Raw genomic sequence first — 19,546 nt, forward strand, 5'->3', positions numbered from 1 at the left:
ACTTGCCCAATTGTTTGACCACCGACAGATGCTCTCTTGCTTCTACTCCGTTTCATTGTCCTTCATTTTGTTTTCTTTTAAGGTTTCTGAGGGACAGTCCCTCTATCTGAGAGCCGCAGCTAACCGTGGCACACGTCTTCTCCAAATCAATGAGAGATGTCCAGGCTGAAAGCGTGGACAATGGGATTTTACCGAGCATGAAGCATATTACCCCCAAACCCATCCTGACAGGCCGTGCTAAAGCATTTGAATGACTTTCTTGAAACGAGACCTTTCTGAAGGCACCTCCCTTCAGAGAAATACACCATCCAGGAAAGATAGGCATGAAGCTGCACAGGGGCACCCCAAGGCTTTGTAAATTGGGGGTGGGGTGTGGGTCCTTTGTCACAAGGCACCACTGCTTCCACCTCAAAGCCAGGCACCAGTGTGCCTTATCTTGGGGATTGCCCCTCACTCAACACAAGCTCAGACCATGTTTTAAGGATGGGGTTTTCACTTTGGAACTTCCAAAATTTTTTGAGGGCACATACAGCGATGTGGTTCACCTCAATCAGCTCCTACTGATTTCTAGCCTGTCCTTCAGAGGCATCTCCAGATGTGTTCTTGTTTTAGACATAAAGACTGGAAAGGATTTCCAGGTTTCCTGCTAGCATTTTGGCCATGCAGCTACAGGAGCAGGCCCCGTACATCACACTGCTGTTACATCAAAGATCCTCAAGATCCTCCGAAATTTAGTTTGTTAATCTTTACCTTTGTAAAGTTTTCTCCAGCAGTAGAATTGTTTGCTGCATGTAAAAGTCAGTGGGCTTTCACTTCAGCCTCTAAAGAAAGCCCCTCGTTACATCTGTACCTGCACACCAGGTTCCCCAGCTCCTCTGCCAGCTGTCCTGCTCCTTGGGGCTGCCCTTGTGTTCCAGCTTTTCCTGACATTACTAAGAAGAGGCACGGCAGGGCTGGAGCCAGCAGGCAGGCAGGGCCCTGTCCGCTGCGCACTCACAATCTGTTATCCCTCCTACCACCGCTCCCCCACATCCCTTGCTGCATCTACTCCGTCCACACCAGCCTCCCGGCTCGGAGCTCTGCAAGACCGTGTCCTGCCGCGTTTTCTGTTTTGTCTGCTCTGTCTCTCTTTTGGCCTTGCCCCTTCAGAAGTGACTTTTCAGCCAAGCTTGGCTGTCTGACTCCTCTCCGCCTCGGCCGTGTGAAGCCACTTGCCCCAGACTTCAGTTTCCCCACGGAAAACAGCATCCATCCCTAACCTCAGCACAAACAGAGGGAGAGTCTCTTAGTCGTGACCGGTCCCAGCCTGGCTGTCCCGGGCGCCAGCCCTCTGCGGAGCTGCGTGAGTCCCGCAGCGCTGGGGGACGGAAGGGGCAGCGGGGCGCGACGGCGCCGCGTTTCGCAGAGTGGGGCCACGCGTGGGCGTAGGTGCCTGGGGCTTCACTCTGCACTTTCACAAGGCGTATCTCCGAATCGGGCCGGGCCCATTGGCTTCAGATCCCCTTCGCTTCGGACGATGTGCACAGAGGTGCTCAGTGCTGCTCGTGGGGTAGCGCCGAACCACCCAGCATCCTCGCTTTTGGGGGCGCTGAGTTTTCTGGAAGAGGAGGAGCCAAAATGCCGTGAGGTGGAGGGACAGCTCGCTTCACCTTCCGTCACCCCACCCCACACCCCCACCAAAAAAAGGAAGATAGCTCGTGTCATCTCCCGGCCCTGCGCAGCGTCTGTGCGCGTGGGCTGTGCGCGGCACGGCGGAGCGGCGGCGCCGGTTCTCCGCGGGGCGCGGACCGGCAGCCGAGGCTCCCACCCGCCGGTGCCGGCCCCGGCCCCGCTCGGCGGCCGTCGGGGGGCCCTCCGCCCGTCAGCGCCGTGCCCCGCCCCCGGTAGCCGCGCAGCAGATGGCCCGCTGTCCGGGAGGGAGCTCGCCCGCCGGTGAACGCATGACTGGAGCCGGGCTTTGGTGCCGCCCAGCCCGGGAGGGTCCCGTGCGGAGTTCAAGAGCGGCCTTTCCCGATTGACAGCAACGCGCTTCTTTTTCCCAGATAACTCTGCCCGCCCCCGCCTCTCACGCCTGGAGCTCTCCTCCCTTCCCTTCCTCCCCTAGTCGTCCGTGAGGGGCTCGAAGGCTGCTGTCGGGAGACGGGAAGCACCGCCGCATTCCCCCACCGCCACCCGCTGCAGCTTCCGAGCTCCCGCTGGGACATCTCCCCTCGCTCCTTCCCCACTGTGGCGTCTCCCTTCTCCCCGCACTGGGGCCGGGCCCTCCCCCACCAGACCCCGCTCGCTCCAAGGCGGGGTCTGGTCTCGCTGGCTGCCCGGCCGGCCCTGCCTTGCAGCGGGAGCCGTCGGTTTTCCGCCGGGTGATTGTAAACGGGTTTGACTGGCCGTTGATCTCGGGGTCAGGGCTCTCCTCGCTAATCCCTCGCTCTCCAAACACCGCCCCCCCCTCCTCCTCCCCACGCTCTCCTTCCCTTTCTCTCACCCCTCTCCCCTCCTGCCATCCCCGTTTTCCTCTTGCATCATTCATCTGCAGCAGCCCCTCTGGCGGCATCGGGGACACCTCGCTTCCTGGGGCTGCAGCTGGCAGAGACCCACTCGCACCCCACGAACAACACCCCCAGGCCCACTGCTCCACCGCTCCGGGGGGGCTGGCTTAGCAAGGAGGGCCCTTCCTGCGAGATCAGCCCCTGCAAACTGACACGGACACACGGACACACGGGCACACGGACACACGGACACACGGGCACACGGACACACGGACACACGGACACACGGGCACGCTGAGGCTGTCCGCCCCCACGGGACGGCCCCGTCCCAGCGCTCTCCACGGGCCGCTGAGTGCAGGAGGGAAGGGGAGATCTGGGGATTACTGGAGGGAGCTGACAGAAAGTGTGCGGGAAGCGGGAGGGAGGGGCAGAAAAGGGCTCGGGAGAGCCGGTGAGTGCCCGGGAAAGGCGGGGATATCGTGGGGCGTGGGAGAGCGTCGGCGCCAGGCCCGGGAGAGCATCCCGTCCAGATAACGCAGCAAACCCGCAGACATTTGCCAGTTCGCGTCTTTCAGCTCCGTTTTACTTTACAACAACGCGTAGATCAGCCCTTTGATTTGGTTTTCGGCGGGGGAGCGCATCTGTGTGATGCTTTTTTTCTTTTATAGAATTTTTTTCCTTCCACGGCAGTTTACACGTAATAATAAAACGCTGTAACCGCGTCAGACGTTCAGGTGACCCGGCCCGATGTCGCCTGCATGAGGCGCAGCTGGGAGGGACGGTCTTCCCCACCCCCACCCCGCCCTACTGAGGAGCATTCCGCGGAGCTTCTTGTCCCGCTGTGGCCCTGCGGGAGCGTTGAGTCTGATTTCTGGAATCGTCCCTCTTTCCATCTTCATGGACAATTTCGTATGCCCTCCTCCCGCGCTCCCCTGCTCCCAGAGGCTCGGAGCCGTCCCACAGACGCTCCCCCCTGGGGCTTGTTGTGATGTGACTTCGGTTGAGGGCGCGGGGGAGTGGAACTGGAGGGAACGGCTTTTCCCCGGGGCCCAACGCCACTCCTACGAGCTCAGTGAGCCACGCACGGTGGAGTGGAAGGAGGGGGGGAAATGGTTTTTAAACAGGGAGAACCGTTGGGAAAAGAGCTGTGGAGTTCAGGCCAAGTTTGTGTTTTGGCTCGAAGTTTGGAGCGGATCAAACCTGCTATCTCTCTGTGCCTCCTGTCCTTCTGGCTCCTCTGCGCCGTCCCCCTCCCGGGGCACAGGGACTCCCCGGCAGAGCGATGACCCGGGGGTGGGGTCTGGACCACGGGGGCCTTGACACCAAGCTCCCCACGCTACACACAGCCTAACTGCGCAGAGCAGGCACCTCGGCCCCTCTCCCATTCGCCTTACTCCCTGGATTTCCCTTCCTTTTACTGAAAACCAGATGACTTTTTGCTTTAATTCTTCCACATACGTGATTTTAATAGCTCTGTCAATCATGTTATAGGAGGAACATTTCATACAGTTTTAGATGTAATGTACTTAAACCATAAAGCGCTTAAACCTATTCTTAGTTTTGCATATTCAATTATTCTCTTATATATAAGTCTCACAGCAAAAAGCCCGAAGACGTAATTATGTTACTGTACCTAATCCCAATTCATCTGCCTAGGAAAGTTGTTTTGTTTAAATACCCAAACCTGAAGTTTAACTTAAATGAAACTGAACTGCCAAACCAGCCAATAGAGCACGAACTGCAAAAAAAATCTACTCCGATGATGTCTCAAAGGGCTGGGCTGGGTGGATAATTTTTTGGTATTTCGTGGAGATGGGGAGATTGTTGTTGTTGTTATTGTTGTTGCTCGGTTAGGTGTTTTTGTTGTTGTTTTGGTTTGGGTTTTTTTATGTTTGGTTTTTGGTTTTGGTTTTTTTGGGGGGGGAGGGGGGAGGACATTCACAGAACGGGACTGTATTACACTGAAAGGCGGGCTGAAGATGTTCGAAGTTTATTTGAATATAGCCGACTTTGGGTCTCTTTAATCCCCTTGTGTTGAAAGTGCAGGTATTCCTATTATTCTAGGCATAACGCCATTGAGCCGCTAAATTGTCATGGTAGGAGGGAAAACTCATTAAAAGGAGCTCATTTATATATATATATATATATATATATATAAGCACTTCCCCATAGTATTTTTCCCATTTGGACACAAATGAACAAATGTTTATTTGCTTTTCTCCCTTGACCGCTTCAATCCTTCCGTTCCATCAGTCGTGTTCAGCGATACAGGATCGTGTCGCTGGGATTTTTCTATTCCGCATTGCCACTAAGTGTGATTTTCAATAGCTATGACCCTTAAAGAAAAAGGCACGTAACAAGGGTGCACCAGACGTATATGTGTCTGCCCGTGCACATGTACACACACACGCGCACACACTTCGGTCACGATGCTATCTATGGTGTGTACAGATATTTAAGGGTATGTACGCACATGAAGGACAACACGTTTCAAGGAACAGTTCAACAGGTACCCAGCTTAATCTGCGCACCTAAAGGTATGGTTATTAACTTTTAAAATTTCATCTAGCACTGTGTTTGGCTGGAGGTGACCAACACCGCAGGCGGCTTCCCACAGGTTCTTGTTTTCTGTATGCTCTGTTTGGTCGCTGAGCATTTCCAAAAGTCGCCTGCTGACTGTCTGAACCCCTACACTCCTCCGTTTTAATAAAGGCTCGAATAGCTAAAAAAAAAAAAAAAAAAAAAAAAAAAAAGGCTGAAATCAATGGACAGCTTCCATGAAAAATTTGCATTCAGTATGAGTGATTTATACAAAATTAGCCAGGAGTCCGAAGAGTTACATATGTCAACTGACATGTCAGCATTATAGAAGTGCAATCTCTAAGACGGACGAAACCCGTTCCTCATTAGCTGACTAAAACTCCCCCACTCCTGGATGGATGCAGTACTTATTCGCCAGAGTTAAAAGACGAACAGTCCTAAGGCCTGCTGGGATCGACATTAAAGTCCTGGAAGTTAATTCTTTTTCCTTTTGTTTAAGCAGTTCTGACTACTTTAAAAATTCATTTGCTACAGTAGTTTACAGCAAACTTTTAATTCTAACATATAGAAAAGAATCGCTCAACAGCTAGGAAAAAAATAAATTAGATCTCAAAGCATTAAACAGCATTCTGCAATGAAATGACACGCATCGTTTTGCTCGACAGCTTTCGCACCAGTCGCTAAAAACGGGAGGCGGGGGTTTGGGAAGGGGGAGAAAGGTGTGACCCCGCCGCTTCCCGCTAGCCCCTCGGAATGCTCCGGAGGGACGGGACTGCTTTGGGGGCTTGAGGTTTAGAGGTCGCTTTTCTTTTCGGGACGCGCAAAAAGAAGGGCTTTTTTCTTTCCGTGGTGTCAGTTAGAGGGGAAGTGCCGCGCTGGACGGCGTCCTCTCGTGTCCCGGGAGGCGGGGGTCCCTCGGGCCGCCGGGAGCTCCCGGCAGAGGGGGGCCCGAGGCGAGCAGGGCGGGCAGCGCCCGATCACCCCCCAGGGAAAAGTTAAGGCCCCGGCAAGGTCCGGACCACCAGACCAGCCATAAAGTCCACAAAAATGAACGTTCACGGTTAGAAGAAGAAACCCAGTAAACTGCCCTCCCTGGCAGTAGGGAACGAGTATTAAAATAAATCTGCCTTCATCCTTCCTGATTTACACAGGTTAGGGAACATCGATATTTACAGCAGATTGCACTTCATTCTCTTTGCCGCTGCTGCTTAGAACTTCCTTCCCAAAATCTAGGTTTCCCTGCTGTGCTTCCAGGCTTACCATGGTTAAACACCACTATGTTCTCCAGTTAGCTTTTCTTTTTATACAAGTGTATTTTTCCGCTTTGAAATTTTTTTAATTAAAAAAGAAAAGGAAAAGGAAAAAGGAACGCATCCTTAGGATTTCCGTTTAGCAGAAAAGCTTTTTAGTAAACTATATACATAATTGAATTTCCTTCGTGCCGCCTAAATAAAAATTATTTTTCACAATGCATTTACAAGAAATGATACAAAAATAAAACAAAATCAAAGACAAAACAAACAAAAATATCCAGATACAATAAAGTTTTACGAACCCCGGGGGAAAAAAAAAAACAGAAAAAACCCCCAAAAAAACAGAAAAAAAAAAAAAAAAAAAAGGTGGAGCTTGCAAAACAAAACAAAACAAAACAAAACTTTTATAAATAAACAAACAAGTAACGGACCACCCCCCCCCCCCCCCGACCTTAACCCAACAAACCCGCGAGAATATCTACAAAAACCTTTTAAGCGTTCTTTTGGATTTGCCTTAGTACATGAGTATTAAATGAGAACCGTTTCCTCATCAACTTCGAGTTAATTAGTCAATAAAAAGCCTTCACAAGAAGTGATCCGTGACTGAAATCGTAGCGGTTCCGCGCGGTATAAAAGTTGGCATCACCTACAACTTTGTGTGTTTATTATTGGTATTTTTTCTTTTCACCGCCATTTCCCCCCTTTCTCTCTTTTTTTTTTTTTTTTTTTTTTTCCCCAATAAACATTCTATGTCCCTTGGGTGAATGATAAATACTGTACAAAAAGTCACGATAAAACACAGTTCAGTCTAAAACTAGTTTCATAAACTAGTCCTCCTAAAAAAAAAAAAAAAAAAAGGTAAGTAAAGCAACCGTTACCTTTTTTCTCTCTTGTTATTATTATTATTATTTATTATTATTATTACAAGAACATCAAAACATTTCTGTACAAAAAGGAAGGGAGAAAGAAAAAAAAAAAAAAAAAGAAAAAGAGAGAGAGCCAGGGGAGGGCTGGAGGGAAGGGGCGCGAGGGGCAAAAATAAAGAGGAGGGAACCTGGGCGCGGGGCAGGATCTGCGCGGGGCCGGGGCGCGGGCAGGCGGCCGGGGCTGAGCGTGCGGTGGCAGCGGCGGGGCGCGCAGTCCTGCGGGCCGGCCCGGGGCCGGGGCCGCCGGCCGAGCCTGTGCCCGCGTCCGTGCCTGCCTCCGGCGCTCCGGTGCCGGCGGGGGCTCAGATATGCGTCAAGGGAACGGTGCCGTTCACCCCCGTGCTGGCGCTCTGGTAGTGCTGGGGCAGGGAGTGGAGCCGGCTCTGGGCGGCAGCGGCCGCCGGATCCCCGCCTTCCCCGGCCGGTAAGTACATGCTGATCATCTCCCGCAGGTCCCCGGGGCACGGGGCCCGCGAGTGCGAGGTGACGGGCGGGCTCACGCTGGGCTCCGACTTCACCAGCGAGCCCAGTGCGCCCAGCGCACCCGAGGAGGCGGCCGCCGCCGCCGCCGCTGCCGCCGCCGCCGCCGCCGAGTTCTGGTGGGGCTGGGAGCCGTAGGGCAGGGCGCCGTAGCCCGAGGGCGAGGCGCTCATGTAGCCCTGCGAGTTGGAGATGGGGCTGTACTGCAGGGCACCCATGTCGTAGCGGTGCATGGGCTGCGGGTTGTGAGGGTGGTGCGGGTGATGCGGGTGCGGGTGGTGCGGATGCCCCCCGCTGCCCGGGTGCTGGCTGTAGGCGAGCTGCGCCTCCTGCATCATCGCCGCCGCCGCCGCCGCCGCCGCCACCGAGCCCGGGTAGGCGCCGTTGGCCCAGCCGTTCATGTGCGCGTAGCCGCCGCTGGCCGTGCCGCCGGGGCTCTCCAGCCGCTGCCCGACGCCGCCCGGGCTGACGCCGACGCCCATGCCCACGCCGACGCCGGCCGGGCCTCCCCCGGCCGACCCGGCGCTCAGCAGCCCCCCGGCCAGCGAATACTTGTCCTTCTTGAGCAGGGTCTTGGTCTTCCGCCGCGGCCGGTATTTATAATCCGGGTGCTCCTTCATGTGCAGCGCTCGCAGCCGCTTCGCCTCGTCGATGAACGGTCTCTTCTCGGCCTCCGACATGACTTTCCACTCGGCCCCCAGGCGCTTGCTGATCTCCGAGTTGTGCATTTTGGGATTCTCCTGGGCCATCTTCCTCCGCTGGCCCCGCGACCACACCATGAAGGCGTTCATAGGTCTCTTGACCCGGTCCTGGTTCGCTTTGTTTCCCCCGCCGCCGCCACCGCCGCCTCCGCCGCCTCCCGCTCCGGTCTGCCCCGAGAGGTTCGTGGGGGCCTGGGCTCCGCCAGGGGAGTGCAAGTCCGTCTCCATCATCATGCTGTACATTCAAATAGCTTTTTTATTTTCCACCGGTGCCAGACGTGAAAAATGAGTCAAACATAGAGGAGCCCGGGAGGACGGGGAGCGAGCTAGGCGAAACCCGTTTGTATCTAGGTAGCGACCGCCGTGCAAAAAAAAAAAAAAAAAAAAAAAAAAAAAAAAAAAAAAAAAAAAAAAAAAAAAAGAAGACGAAAACCGCGAGGAGAGCGATCGGCGACCCTGCCGGCGAAAAAACTTTCTCCCTTTCGCAAATCACTTTCGGGGCTCGGTGGCGGCGGGGGTTCGAGCTGCTCAAACAGGTGCACGGCAAACTTGCTGCCTCACTTGGCGCGGCGGGAGGAGTGTGCGGAGCCGTCAGCGGTGTCCTCCGCTCGCCGGCGCTCCCCGGCAGACGCGCGCACACCCCTCCGCTCCCGCTCTTATCCTTAACGGAGCTATTTTTTTTTGTTCTTTGCCGCTAACTTGGAGAGAGAGAGAGGGAGGGAGGGGAGGGAGCGTGTGTGACTTGCATCCGCTGATCGCAGGTGAATGGAGCAGAAGAGAGGAGAACCCACCGCCACGCGAAAAGGAGGCGAAAAAAAAAAAAAAAAAAAAAAAGTATTTCAACGTTAACTGAAAAAAAAAAAAAAAAAAGCCAGGAGGAGGATCGGGGGAGGGAGGGGGTGGGGGAAGGAGCCCAACCAAAACACGCGCCGAGCCCGGCGGCCGGGGCGCGGCGGCACGGTAATTTGCTGGCGGTGGTCTCCCTCCCGCGGCCCGGGCGGGACGGGCCGGGCAGGGCCGGGACGGGGCCGGCGCGGGAGGAGGAGCCGCCGGGCGCGCGGGCGAGCGGCGCCGCAGCCATACGGCGCGCGCCGAGCCCGCCTTAAATCGCCTGGCGGCGGCCAATGGGGACGCGCCGGCGGGCGCTCATTTGCATATGGCGCGCGCCGAGCGGTGACGTGCGCCGGGGCGCGCCGCGCTCGCGGGGCGGAGGGGCCGCGTCCCGCCCGCGACCCCCGACGGCGCCCCCGAGGCGGGGACACCCCCCAGGCGGGGACACCCCCCAGGCGGGGACACCCCCCTCGGCCCCCGGCCGGCCCTCCGGGCATCGCCACAGGGAGCCGCGGGCCGCCCCGTCGCTGAGAACGACGGTCGAGCAGTATTTAGGGGCGCTGAGGGGCCCCGGGCCCTTCGCCCCGCTACCGCAGCCGTGCGAGCGGCGCGTAAACACGCCTTTCCCGTGGTTCTGGAGGTTTCTCCGGAGCCCCCTCAGACGTCTCCCAGGTGTAAAAACTGCTTCCAGGCCCAGGCATGCGGAACAGCCGGACGCAGTCGTTTTTCACTTAGTCCTAGGGGAGTTAAAAGCACCTGCGACTAAAGAAGGTACACGGAAACGTGTTATCTTGGTATACAGTAAGTACAGGTGTATGATTTCCTCCCCCCCCCCCCAAAAAAAAATATTAAAAGACTACCTTTGTGCCCTGGCTGTCCTGTGAGATTATAGTTATTTTAAAGGAGGGAGAAATAGTCCGCATGGAAATTCATGCTGCGGTCTTTAATTGCAGCCATAGAAATGGCAAGTCCATCGTACAAATGCCCATGCATGTATAAACAGCCGCCCCCATCATCCTTTGCCAGGTGGAGAAAGGCACATAGAGTGCCTGCTCTTTTCACGGTCCATCTTAATTTTCCTGACCCTAGTGGCCATCCAAGGCTGGAATAACGCTGCAGTTCCCCCAATTACTATTATTGCCACCAGAAGTTTTCTGCAGGAGGAATATGCACCGTGCACAAAGCACCGGTCTTAGGCAGTGGGGTAGGATTAGACTTTTTTTCCCCCTCATTTCCAATGGCTCGTCATTGAGTTTGCTGGGGAGAGGAAGGCGCCTCTCCATTTCTCACGGCCGAAGGCTCAGTCTGCTTCTAGCCTTTGAGCTCAGTCTGAGTGATGCTATTAACTCGGGTGTCGACGCTTTTGGGAGGACACTATTCTCTGCCAGTCTGCCCTAAGGGTGCAAAGAGTGCAGGGGGGACGGTGCAGGAACGGGCCCGTGCTTCTCCCGTTGATAGTTTCTCAAGTTGCCATATCTGTCATGGCAAAACAAGGGAGGCCCTTGTGATTGCTAAATTATGTATTAAAAATATAACTGGTTGGGATAGAAGGGGAGGGAGAGGGGGGAGAAGGTTACTGCTGAAAGGTGTATTTCCACTTGGATGGTCAAATGAAGATATGAGGAGTAAAAACTGTGAGATAAGATGGTGTGGCTAGTGGTATTTTCCCCTGAAATTTGATAGAAAGGCACCTAAAGGCCTCCTGACAAATAAATGGGTCAAATCGCTGTGGGGCATTCTTTTCCAGATGAGTCCTATGCATCCTGCCAGCCAGTGGACTGCGTGGGAACACACACTTATCCCTGGGAATTGGGAATACACACCAGCTTCCCTCCCCCTCACGTTCAGGGAGACTGTGCCCGAGGCTGAACTTTCCCTTCCCTGGTGCAGAGGCAGCTGCTAATCCACACCCTCCCGGGGCCTGGCCCCTCCTGGACTTTTTCCCGGTGTGGGGTTTACCCTCTTTTCCCTGACCCCCGGCAAATAAACACAGAATGTGAATGCCCCTTCCCTCCCCTAGAAGCAGCCAAATTACCACGAGCACGGTGGCGGCGAGGAACGCAGACAGAGGGCAGGGAGCAAGGAAATGCTGCTGCCGTGAATTCCTCTTGCCTGTCTGGCCCAGGTGCACCCCTGGCCAGGGGGTGTCTGCGACTGAACGGGCGGGAGGAAGGTGTAAAAGCCAGTTCGAGGGGGCAGCCAGGGGCTTTTCTTCCGTGGTAAAGGTAGCGCAGGTCCCGATTCACGGGACAAGGAATGAGCACTTTTGCGAGTGTCGTTCGACAGGGCTGCGGTGCTGGGGTAGTGCAGGCCGGGGCTGCGCCCAGAGATGAGAGGTCCTTGGACCTTTCCCTACAGAAAAGTGGGGTTGCGAAGAACCGGGACTCGGGTGGTGGGGGGAATAGGTGAGGGCGGCCGGGGTTATGGTGTGTGCTGGGTAAACGCTGCGGGGAAGTCAGAGGGGAGTCGGAGAGGAGGTCCCGCACCGAGAGCAGGACCAGGGCAGGCGAAAGGTCCGGCCGCGGCTCCTGTCGCCCGCGGGGCCCGCGGAGGGGACAGGTACCAGCGAGGGCTTCTCGCAGGCCGGTGGCAGAGACCTCCCCTGGCCACGGCTCCCCGGCACCTCCGCGCTGCGAGGTGGGACGCGCCGCGGCGGGCGGTGCCTCTCCCCGCGCTCAGCGGCGCCCGCAGGGCCGCCCCCTCGGGGCTGCCTTGCCCTCTGTGCCCCCGCAGACCAGGAGGCGGCAGCGGGGCGGCGGGGCCGAGCCGGGCGCCCCGGAGCAGGCGGCGATCGCCGTCTGCTGGCTGCCGCCGTGCCTCCCTCGCCCCGGGTCGGGGCCGGCGAGCGCCGGGGCGATGCCGCGGGGAGATGCTCGTGAGAGATGCTGCCTGATCCCTCGCCAGCCCTGTCTGAAACGTGGGACGGGCAGGGAGTGGGATCGCTTGCGGCTACTCTGGCACTTTACTCCAAAAGCCGCTAGCCAGAAAGAAATGCAAAGCGCTCCCTCGCTACCGCGGTGCCATTACCCGGGCCAAAGCGAGCAAACCGCGAGGGAGCAGAAAGAGCGGGCAAAGGAGACAGGGAAAGAAGCATTTTCCTGCCTCTGTGACTTGGCGACTCGGGGATCACAGCTTTCAACACGACCTGCTTGCTACCCAGTCGAGATGGAACGGTTGAAAAAAGGGTGCCTAAATAAAAGTCCCGCTTTCTTTTCCAGCGTTAACAACTGTTCTGTGCCATCCTACAGTCTCAGTCCCAAATCAGCTACGAGCTCTCTCTGTGTTTTGTTGTCTTTTCTCAGCTTGCTGGGTAAAAGCGTATGGAGAATCTCTGGAGCTTTCGAGTAGGGGCTCACCCTGTGAACGGTACTCACACATATAATTCAAATTTCACAGCTGACCTGCTCTGAAAACCTCAATCAGCTTCTAATTGAAGGGAAAACAAAATATTGCTTCCCTACAGCAGAGCTAACGATTTAATCATTATATCAGACATTATAGCTTTTAATTAGGCTAATGCTGATACTGTATGGAAAGAGATAATTCAACACAGTTCTTGATGAATTCTGTAATTGGGTTAACGGAGGAGCAGTTGGGGGAAGAGACGTCAATATTCAAGCTGCGTCTATAGCCACCAGGTTTATGAATGAAAGGGAAGGGGGAAAAAGAAAAGGGGGGCGGGGGGGGGGGAAGAGAGGAAAGGGCTAAAATTCCCTGACGAGAAATGTCTCCCCCCTTCGCCCAGGAGAGCCGTGCCAACCAACTGGAAGCGGAAGGAGAGTAAGGGCTGTTCAGCCATCTCCTCGGCGCGCCCCGCTCCCGGCCGCCGCTCCCAGACTGCCCAGGCTGCTGCGACACCAGCGGGACCCGAGCGGCGGCCCCGCTGCGGGACCTCGCTGCGGCTCCCCGGAGCGGCTGGGGCGAGGGTCTGTGGCTCACAGTGCCTTTCCCTCTACCTCCACCTCAATCAAGGGGTCGCCCACCGCCACGCTGGGAGCACGAGGGAAGGGGGCAACCAGGGCCACCAGCACTGAGACTGTCCTGCGGGGGTGTCCCTGGGCAGAGTCGGGAGCACGGCGGGGGAACGCCGAGGGTGGTACGGGACGGGGCCGAAAGGTTTCTGAAGTCCTAACGAGAGCAGCTGCACAACCGGGCGGGCTCGGCTGGGCTCGGCTGGGCTCGGCTCGGCTGGGCTCGGCTCGGCTCGGCTCGGCTCGGCTCGGCTCGGCTCGGCTGCCGGGAGCCGCCCGCCGTGCGGGGCGCGGGTGCCGGGCAGGGGGCGCGACATTGAGCACAAGGGTGTGCTCAGGGCCAGCCTGTTCTGGGCAAAATCACAGCAGACGGAGGGCAGGCTGCTGCTCCATGTGGGTACTTCCATTTATTTATGTATTTATCGTGTTAGATAAAAGGGCGGCTGAAGCCATTTTTCTAAAGGAATTCCGCATCACCGCTCTTTCCGCAGTGCCGATAAATTGCCCCTTTCCGAAGAGTTTGTATATCCCAACCTGTCTGTTTTCTCTCCTTCCTTTCTAGCTTTTGCTGGCTTTGAAAATAAGCTTTATATTTCCGTTGCGCCTTCAAAAAGTAGTATGACCTCCCCGCACGCCTGATCGCGGCAGCAGCCGGCGGCCGCCCCAGGGCGACAGGGAGTCCTGGCGGGCGGCTGTGCCGGGGGTGTCCGGCATTGCCAAGGGAGAGGCGAGGCACACCTCGGTGGGACGGTGAGACGGCCAGAGCGCGCCTAAGCAGGGATTTCCTTCCCCCCTCCTCTTCCCCGCAGGATATTCTGCTTGTCCCCTCGCCTTGGAACGGCCCCGATCCTTCCCCCGGTGGGACTTTCGAGTCGGCAGAAAAAACAGCATTGTTTCTTTTCGAAGTTTTGCGAACAGGACCATTTTCTAAAATGTTTGTTTATGCTACGTATCAGCTCGTCTTCCAGCACAATATTGTTCCGAAAGAGGAAGATCTTTTATTGTGATCCATCCTTTTCTACTTTTGTTAGTAATTACAGTAAAATTGAACAAGTCGTTGATAACATTCCAATGACACAACTCCCTGTAATTAACAGCCTGAATACACCTTCTTACATTACACAAAAGTTATACTTTTCAAGTCTGTTCAGATTTTTAAATTTCTATGAAAAATATTATTACTAAGCCACACGCCGGGAATATGTGGTGATCAGATGGCACAGCGTCTTCGCAGGAGATGAAGCTGCATTCTCCTATTTTTCACGGTTTGGGGTTTCTACCTAGAAAGATAGCCAGACCATCTGCTTTTTACAGTCGACTTATCGAGTGGTTCTTTGGACAAAAAACAAAACAAAACAAAACCCACAAAACAACTAAAGGGGAAAAAAAAAATCCCCACCAAGAGAAAACCTACCCCGCTATTTACTTTCCACGAAAAGAAAAAATTTTTAAAAGAGTTTAGTTTTGTAACTGTAAACTTGTAAAGGAAAAGGAAGAGCTGCGGGGGTGGAGAGTCTGTCGGACTAGAACGACATGCGGAGTTATTACGTAGTTAATCTTTAAAATTGCGCTGCTGAAATGTCAGTCACGGAAAAAGAGCTTCTCGAGCCCAAATGCGGCATCCCATTTACAGCAGGGCAACCTGGATGGTTATGTCTGTGGCGCGTCGCTCAGAACACCATAAAGGGAACATTTCTGGTTTGCATCCTCGTCAGTTATCCCCAAATTGTAAAAGGCATAATTCAGGGCAAGTCAGAATGAATTTGTGTAAAAAATATAAACGAGAAAAGAAAAAACTCTAAATAATATAGAAGTTTCTTTGTTGCAGGCCATCCTGTTATGGCAAATTAGATTAGCTACACAGGCTTCAATATAAACATGACATGAGGTTCACAGGAGAGCGAAAGTATCATCCACTCCAATCTCTCCTTTCATCGAAACATCCCACCCAAATTACATCTTCTCTTTTACTACACCTTTCAATGAGATTAAAACATCACTTTGAGACGGTTTCAAACCTTTTCAGTCGCGCATTCAATGATTACTTAGGAAAACAGCAAACAAGGGCAAAACTAGAGACATCTAAATAATCTCAGACTTCTGGTCTGGAAATTAAAGGTACTCAGAGGAAATACATGATCCTCTTGCTCCATCCAGTGCAGCATTCTGACCATGGGAAAGCGGATAGCGAACCCCAGTGAAAGGAAGAGAAAAACCCGGGTTCTTTCTCACCAAAGGGAGACCCTGGTTACTCGGTCGGTGTCGGGATCCCGTCTTTATTTGCCTTTTGGCAAAGGGGTGTTTATCACCTGTTTTTCAGCAGATCACTCACTGTTACTTCACACTGTTCTTAAACGATTCCCTGGTAGTCATCGTAAAGCGGGATAGTAAACAAACCGCTACTGGCACCTTTAGCAAATAGACTGGCAAACCTAAAAGGTACTGAAGCGGAGAGGGGGGGGAGGGAAGCATGTTGTTCACAGACTGTCCTGTTTTAGGAATAACGACGCTTGCAAATAGCTGCGGCTACACTTTAGCAGCACCCACAGCCTGACGCGGCCCGCAGCCGGAGCAGGGCGGTAGCCCCCGCCCCCGGCCGGACCCCTCCTCCCCGGGTGGGAAGCGCAGCCCTCACGGGAGATGCCTTTCTCGAGGTGGATGTGCCAATTTTTTGCCACAGGCTGCGGCGGGGAGGGGATGGCGTCAGTCCCCCGGGCCCGCAGCGGCCGTTCTGCCCCTCCATGGAGCCGCGACCAGGAGCGGCGGGCAAGACGGGGTGCGCTTGAGCCGCTGGGGCAGCCTGGCTTGGTGGGAAGAAACGGCAGTTCGGCATCTCACTGCCTGCTCGATACTGTGCGTTTGGGGACAATTTGCTACCACTCTTCCTATCCCCATCCATCCATCCATCCATCCATCCATCCATCCATCCATCCATCCATCCATCCATCCTCCAAACCCTCACTCCCCCTTAACAAAGAGGCTTTCAAAACATAACCTTTTATGGCAGCCTGAAGAATCAATGCGATAAAACGGGCTTTTAATGGGTTAATTGACTGGAGCCGCTATCATGTTTAAACACCTGTTTCTGAAAAGAGATTCAGCCAAAACGCGTCTCCTCCCTGATCGATAGATGTACAACCTTCCTGCATTGCCTGTTGATCGACCTCAAATACCACCGTCAATTATGAGAGGGAAAATCCATTTCACCTTTTTTTAATATCCCAATACTTTATAGTAATACTGAGAAACTGTATAGCCACTTTGGAGCTGGGGAGGGAAGGTAAGATCCTGGGTGGGACCACGCCAGATAGCCTTGACCTCCGGACTGGGACTTGGCTTCGAGAGGCTGGGCACAACCTTCCTGTCCAGAGGTGTCGGCAGCTGTCATTTTCACAGAGGACCGGATCCGGGGATCCCCGTTCCTTGGGAAGATCCAACCGGGCACAGCCCAGCCGCAGTAGCAGTGCTGGGAGCCCATGTGAATGCTCTCTCCCAGGGGGAGAGATTAAGCAGGCATTAGTTGTAATAGTTGAGGGCTGCTCTGCCTATTGATTTCCCCCCTTTTTTTTTTTTTTTTTAAGCCAAGCCCGCCGGTCAGTCGCAGCGAAATTGATTCTTTGCCCAAGACACCTTTCACTAAATGGCACCCGCGCACCGACATGTTAATTTTGGAACGTGTAAGCGGAGCGGGCGCTGCGCGCTCGGAAGGCAGCGCCGCCACCCCCGGCACCCTCTCCGCCCCAGCCCTCCCGCAGCCCCCTGCCCCTGCCCGGCCGCCGCTTCCCTCCCCCGCCTCAAAACCCAGCGAGGCGTCTTCCCCAAAAGGCGGAGGGGGGCAGCCCAAAACGCTGTCACACCACGCCCGCACCCCCTCAAATCCGTGTCACAGCCGATAACCCATTGACTGCAACCGGCTCTTGCCTCCTTGAAGCAAAAGTAACTTGGAAGCCCTCCCCTCGCCGGCTTCCCCTCCTCCATTCCCAAGACAGGGCGAAGACCCCCTCAAAAGTTAGAGGCACACTTACAGTTGCTCTTCCAGCTCCAGCCTCCTCCCAACATATCATCTGAAGGGGCAGCCTTATTATTATTACTTTTTTTTTTTTTTTCTTTTCTTTTTTTTTTTCCTCTGCTCTAGCCTAGCTCACACCTTCCTCCGACCGTGCCCGCGGGTGCAGGGCAGCGCGACACGGAGCCGGCCGTCTCTTCGTCGCCCCTCGCCCAGCCGCAGCTCCCAGGCGGCTGTGCCCGAGCCACGAGTGCCCGGCGACACACGCACACTCACCATTCGCGCTCTCTCGCTCACTCGCTCTCTCTCTCTCCCCCCTCACACACACACGCGCACGCACACACATACACACCGCACAGGAGAGGGGGAGAGAGGGAGAGCGGAAGACAGAGAAGAAAATGAAATTTATTATTGATAGAAAAGACTTTAAAGACAATTTCAAGTTATTGTTTCGGTCTGGAGAGAAAAAGAAAAAAAAAAAGAAAAAAAGAAAAGGAAAGGGAAAAAAAAAAAAAAAAAAAGAGTGAGAAGGGGTTTTCTCTCCACCCCAACATAATGAAACGCCTTTTGTGTGGCACCGAACAATACCAAACAAGTATTCTAATAAATAGCCACTTTTTTGTTCCGTCGCGGCAGTGAATAGAATTGAGCAGTTGGTTTGAGAGCAGCTGGAGCGCCGCGCCGAGCGGGGAGGTGGAGCCCGGAGTCCTTTTTCTCTTCCCCTTTCCTTTTCTCACACGCACTTTCTCCTGTAACCTTGCGTTTCTGCCTCTCCGCTCCTGCTGGGCCACCGTCCCCTGTCCCCTTCTCTGGGAGAGGTGCCTCTCGGAAGGGAAGAGCCACTCCTGAGCGCTCCTTCTCGCACCTGTGTGGCGCCGCGGGGCTCCCCGCGCCTCCTCCCGACCCTCACCGCGTCTGTCTCGGCCGCCCTGGGACCCTGCTCCTGCCCTCCCCGCCGTGTCCTGAAGGTCCTCGGCCGCGCAGGGACCCCGCTCCCCCGCCCCACGCCGTGCTCTGCCTCCGACAGCTCAGGACGGCGGAGGCTCCCAGCCCGGCCAGTCCCTCCTTTGTTGACAATAAACTTGGATTTCACAGGGAGGCTCTGAGTCCCCCTCCGCCCTCTCGCTCCCCCTCTCCCGGCCTTCCCTCGGGATGGAGCCGGGCTTTGTCAGCCTCCCCCTCTCCTCTCAGGATCGCTGCGGAGGGTCCGCTCTCCCTCCGCCCTGTACCGCTCATTTCCATCACCTCCCCTTTCCTAGGCAGCGCCGTTACTTTTCTCCCTGCATTTTTTTTTCTTCCCTCCCTAAAACATTGTTTTCCAGTCCCTTTCTGCCAACGTGACTACCGCCCTAGGAAAGAAACTCGATAGAGGTTATTAAAATGGACACGAGTCCGCTAAAGATTTTCAGGTAAAGCTGAGAGCGTCCCGTTTTCCGTTCTGCTCCGGCTGTGCGGGCGTGTGCCTGCCCGTCTGTGCCGAAGATGTGCAGCGGGGAGGGAGGGAGGGAGGGAGGAAGGAGGGGAACAGAGGGATGGCTTTGGCGGCCAGTGGAGCCGGCTGTAGCATCCAGGCGGGTCGTGGCTGCCGGGGCTGAACCCTGCCGGGGGGACCGACGGTGCCGGGGCCAGAGCGCTGGGAACGGACACCGCGGGCAGCCGCCTTCCTACGGCCGGACCATTTCCTCCTTTTATTAGGGCGTGGATCTAGTCCTCGTTCAAAAAACAGACTAGTACATACACCCCCCGCCCCAAGCACGACATTAACCTCCGATTCGGTTGCCAGCCAGAGCCTCGATTGTCTCGCAAAAGCTGCAGGAAGTACCCGAGTTTCAAATAAGCCCCAGCAATCGCTGCAAAGACTCCTTAGCACGCAGGGATTACCTCGTCAGCTATTTTGAGGTGCTCACTCACATACAATCATTAGAGATGCTGGAATAAAAAGCAGATTGCTTTTACGTTTAAACCACCGTTGCCCTTCACAGACTCGTATTGACGCTCGGAGGGGGAACAGGGCAACGGACGGGCGTGTATTAAAGACTTGAATTCAATGTTACATCCTCAACCGTGGGGCTAGAAGTGAGAGCCATCTCGGCCAGGGCTCAGCTTTCACCCTCCGCTACAGCCGTCCCTTGCACGTCCTTCCAGAGCTGCCCAGAGGGACTCCTGGAGCTGGGGGCAAAAAGGGGGGGAGAACCGCTACGGGAGTGCCGGGATGCCCTCGGTGTCCCCTCCCCAGAGCCCGTCCCTTTTCCCGGGGGGCGTCTTGCTGTGAGCCGTTCCCGGCCGCGTACCTCTGCCTGCACGGAAATTTCCCCTCCTTTCTTTTTCCACCCCCTCCCTCTCCTCTCTTT

The 19,546-nt window shown here is 55.2% G+C and overlaps 1 protein-coding gene and 1 long non-coding RNA gene across 2 annotated transcripts in view; both read right to left on the minus strand.

The window, feature by feature from the left end:
- LOC131378485 (uncharacterized) overlaps positions 1 to 17,259 on the minus strand; it is a 37,601-nt gene extending 20,342 nt beyond the window's left edge. The window contains exon 1 of the long non-coding RNA XR_009207542.1: positions 17,215 to 17,259. This is a non-coding gene — a long non-coding RNA (uncharacterized LOC131378485). The remainder of the gene's footprint in view (positions 1 to 17,214) is intronic.
- Positions 7,509 to 8,643, minus strand: SOX1 (SRY-box transcription factor 1). The gene has a single exon (XM_040055293.2). The coding sequence runs from the start codon at positions 8,628 to 8,630 to the stop codon at positions 7,509 to 7,511; it is 1,122 nt and encodes a 373-aa protein (XP_039911227.1). The 5' UTR covers positions 8,631 to 8,643.
- Positions 17,260 to 19,546: the final 2,287 nt, after the last annotated feature.

The sequence above is a fragment of the Hirundo rustica genome, chromosome 2 (assembly GCF_015227805.2).
Source record: "Hirundo rustica isolate bHirRus1 chromosome 2, bHirRus1.pri.v3, whole genome shotgun sequence".
Classification (NCBI taxonomy): Eukaryota; Metazoa; Chordata; class Aves; order Passeriformes; family Hirundinidae; genus Hirundo; species Hirundo rustica.

Excerpts from the sequence above, each read along its gene's own strand:
- SOX1 (XM_040055293.2), bottom strand. The coding sequence starts at position 8,630 with ATGTACAGCATGATGATGGAGACGGACTTGCACTCCCCTGGCGGAGCC.